Below are 4173 nucleotides of genomic sequence, written 5' to 3'. Positions count from 1 at the left end.
GCAGGAATGGGTCAGGTAAAGGGACTAACTCCTATGAGGCTGGGAGACCTGGAGTTTAGTGATCTAGGTGGCCTTTGTCCAACTGTGTTTAGAAGAAAGCTTTTAAACTTGCTGATTGCTAGGGCTAAGCACAGAGCTTTGTTACTGGCTAGGCTTCCAGAACAGTAGTGAGAGGTTGATTATTTTAGCTTGTTGTTCCGCAGAAAGTGGATGAGCCAATACTTCCAGGATCTAGAGAGTCTCAGGAAGAGGAGGAAAGGACTGCTGAGAGGTAACTGACTAAAGGGAATCCCAGAGCCCATTTGGACACATGAATATGATCATTAAAACATCAACTCAAAGGCCAAAATGTTCCAAAATGTTCCCCTGATTTCTGCTGGATAGCAAGAACTCTGGGACTGGGCCTGGTCTCTAATGAAATATCTACCCTCCATGAGAGAAGTAGGTTCCAGATCTTAAAGCCATAGGCCCTTCCATCAGGAGCCAGGGGAGGCTGCTGAGAAAACTTTTGTCAGGGCTGAATTTCAGGCTCTGTACCATGTATTAATTGTGCCAGGAGGCTAAGCAGGAACAGCTCTTTACCTGGCACTGATGGGGGAAAATGCTTGCCACCACTCCCAGCCCCAAAGGAATTGGTAAGCCAAGGGTCACTCTGAGGACCAAGGAGAGAGGAGGCAGCCAGCCAGTTGGCACCAGGCTGGTTTAGTAGATTAGTATGTCAGGGCAGGGACAACTCACAGGGTAGGGATTTTAGTGTAGTCATTAGTGTTGATGAAGAAACCAGAAGGACTTGCCTCAAAGTGATGGAAAAGGCCCAAGTGAATATTATACTTACTCTCTAGATATCCTAGGAAGGAAGGTCAATGGGAGAGAGAACCATGGGAAACAAAGTTAAGATGGAAATATCAGCTTCTGACATTGGCAGGAGAAAACTGCACTCTGAGTTCTTAGCCTCTTACCTCAAACATACTACTGTATCCTGCTTTTTTCTAAATTCCACATCTTCCCCTTAACTCCCCACTTTCATATTACATAGTAAGAAGGCTATTCTTTGGCCTCTCCTGTTTAAGACTCCATTCTAATCTCCTAGGCTCTGGATCTTCCTTTTCTAGGATCTGAGACATTTTATACTAGCCCCATATGTAAACTCTGTACACTACCTAGGTACAGGGTGCTCTTCTAAGCATCTGGGAGTTAGCTGGTTGTTCCAATTGCAACAGTCCCCCTTTTACATGGGTCTTGGTTTCTGGTCTGCCAACTTTCAACTAGGTTAGGAAAAGCCAGAGTCAGGTTCCAATGCATAGCAGATCCCAGCTTCTGGGAGATATGTTGGCTAGGCCTGAGATACTCTGGAGCTGGCTAACCCAGTTTTAGTGGTAGCATCTCTGTTTCGGAGGCCTTACAGGTCTGTGGTAGGGTAACCTTTGCTGGCTAGTGCTACATTAGGCGAGAACTGGACATCTCCAACACAGCTTTCTTGGGGGTAGTCAGTACAAGAAAGTTCACTCTGGCAGGGGGCAGAAGTTGTGACGTAAACGTTTCAATTGCTCCCAAGTCCTCTCTGCTAGGTGCCAGAGAAGCCACCTTTTCCATGGGTTTCTCTGTCCCTCATCTTATGCCAGGTCACTGGAGCCAACCTCATTGTTCTCTAGGCTGGCCTGAACCCCAAACTAAGTGATCTTTCTTTCTTCTCCTGCCAGCTCTAGTCAGACATTTTGCCTCATTAAATTACAAGGTAATGTCAGAGTCCAATTCTGACCCATTATTAGCCCAGCTCTTTGGGAGCTCAGGAGTTAAGAAGCTATAAGAGGAAGACTGGCCTGCCCTGTCCAATTAACGAGACCATCAAGAGCACCTATGGCAACTTCAAGAACAAGGCTGTCTTTCAAGATATCAGCAAAGCAAAAATTACCTTCTATACCAACCCCTGTCATTCCCTCCCCATCTCCCAACATAGACCACTGGACTAGGTACTCACTTCTCCAGCAGGGTCAGAGCTGTCACTGGGTTTACCCGGAGGTACTTGCAGTTGGGTTGACCATAGTCAGCAAGGTAGGTTGACCAATCCCACTGGATGAAGAGATCCAAGAGCTGTAAAATATCCAAACCCCACCCAGGGATTAATCAGGTAGGCAAAGAAACTAGGATCCAGGAAACACCATGGTCTTTCCTTACCAGCTAATTGATTAGAAAAATAAATGTAATAGGAGAAAGAATGGCTACAGAATGTAATGCAATTAAGACAATAAATGGACAAACATTAGAAGGCAGAGTCATCTCTACCACAGACATAGTAATGCTAAGACAATATGCCAGCAGCTCTCAGAGGCAGTCCTGTAACCAGATTTATTACAATGACCACTCGCCTATCTAATAAACACTTTTTTTTTTTTTTTTGAGAGATTTTCACTGTAGGGTGCGTGCGCTCGCCAGACAGACAGAGAGAGACATAGAGACAGAAAGCGAGAAATCACCCCCCAGGGGGGATGGTCACTCCGCAATCCCTTCTCCTCCATTCTCCTCTCGGGATCTTGGGCACGCACGCACACGCACCCAGCGTGAGTTTTAAGCCACCAGGTCCGGGACACGAACCGCGGTCGACTAAGTGGGAGTCCAGCGACATAGCCATTACGCTAACTGCTGGTTCCCTCTAATAAACACTTTTATTAAATGCTTTCCATATGCCAAGCATCATTCTAGAAGCTCAGTGTTTAACAATGAGCAAATACAGGTGGATATCATTCAGTGCTGCATAGGCACTTGTTTGAACTTGGAGAGTAAAAAGTTTGGGTTTAGTGAGTGGCTGTGCAGACTGCCCAAGTTACTCAGTAATACAGACACACATATACATAAACCTACATGTCAATAGGACACACAGCACAGAAGCACTGAACCGAGACATAAATTGGTCATGCAGCATTTACATGACGCAGTGTGTGTTACACAATGGGGACACAGACTGAACAGATGGAAACATGAGCTATGGGAGGCCGAGACTGAAAAACAGGCTTAGTTCATGATTGAGGACACAGATGCTGGGACTGGGGATACGAGCATTAAAGAAAGTACTAAGAAAGGGATGCGTATGTAAGTCAATGAGTGCTGTCTGAAGGTAAGCTGAGCTCTGACACTGGGGAGGTTTAGATGAAGAAACTAAATAATTTTTGTTAAACGTTTTTCTTTCTAGCCAGTTTCAGCCTCAGGCATCACTCTAACAAATATTTAAAAACTGGAACTAAGTAAAACAAAGAAAAATCACTGCATTTCAAAGGTGCAGGTATTAGCTCCTCTTTATAAGCTTCTGCAGGGCACAAAGTCCTAGACTCACATCACTGCACAGGAGGACACTCCAAGACTTAAACACAAGACATTTCTCTACTTATCCCTTTCCAAGAGGTAACTGTCTCTTAGTGTAGAACCAAGGCTGAGCCACCTGGAGGGGCAGTCGTAACCAATGCCAGAGCCTGGGCTCTAGGCATTCCTTCCTCCCATGTCAGTTTTCACTGTGCAGCTGGGCAAATAGGCCGTGTGGGCCATGCTCTGCCTGGCCACGAATCTACTTCCATCCATTCTTTTAGAATGACTGTTATGAACTTTCTCAAGCAGGATGGGAATTGGTCAAAGTCCCAAATCTACAACTGAGAAAACCCCCTACATTTTCAGCCAAGAAAGGGATGTTAAGATGAGAGAAGGAGAGCGGGGTGGGGTGGGGGGAGACACAGAGACAAACAGATATGCAGGTTGGTCTGGGCCAGCATGGTCCCTAAGGGCTCTCTTAGGCTCTTTTAGGTCATGCCTATTTTAGTTGGCAAGTAAAAAGGCTTCTACCACTTCCTTCTGCCGACCCAAGGGCTCAAAGACTTCTCCTTTAGGAAAAAATGTTTTCTGACTTTCTACTCTAACTTTGGCATTTCTGTCCTATAATGTCCAAAGGTCATTCCTCTTTACTTGCTCTTAGTGACCACAATAAACACCAAGGGTATCTCTTGCTCTAATGTTCTTCTATGCTGGGCTTTTTCCCAAAATCCCAATGGCAAAACTATGAAAAAAGAATAGCATTTTTTTTTTTGGGGGGGAGGGACTATTTGGTGCATGGGCTCACCAGAGAGAGACAGAGAGAAGGAACGTGAGAAATCACCATGCCAGGGGTGATGGCCTTGCAGCAATCCCTTC

General features: G+C 45.5%; 1 protein-coding gene across 2 annotated transcripts in view; it reads right to left on the bottom strand.

Moving 5' to 3' along the window:
* Positions 1-4173, bottom strand: part of EXOC6B (exocyst complex component 6B) — a 682873-nt gene that overhangs the window by 5744 nt on the left and 672956 nt on the right. Inside the window, exons 21-22 of one of the 2 annotated variants that reach the window (XM_006151262.3) lie at positions 1979-2091; positions 836-847 (exon numbers count right to left, since the gene is read on the bottom strand). In XM_006151262.3, coding sequence (XP_006151324.1) covers positions 836-847; positions 1979-2091 — 125 coding nt within the window. The remainder of the gene's footprint in view (positions 1-835; positions 848-1978; positions 2092-4173) is intronic. The other variant, XM_006151263.3, reaches the window with a different exon arrangement.

Source organism: Tupaia chinensis, unplaced genomic scaffold (genome assembly GCF_000334495.1).
Source record: "Tupaia chinensis unplaced genomic scaffold, TupChi_1.0 Scaffold000316_1, whole genome shotgun sequence".
NCBI lineage: Eukaryota > Metazoa > Chordata > Mammalia > Scandentia > Tupaiidae > Tupaia > Tupaia belangeri.
Note: the sequence above shows the minus strand (reverse complement) of the source record. Positions and strands in the feature narration are given on the sequence as shown.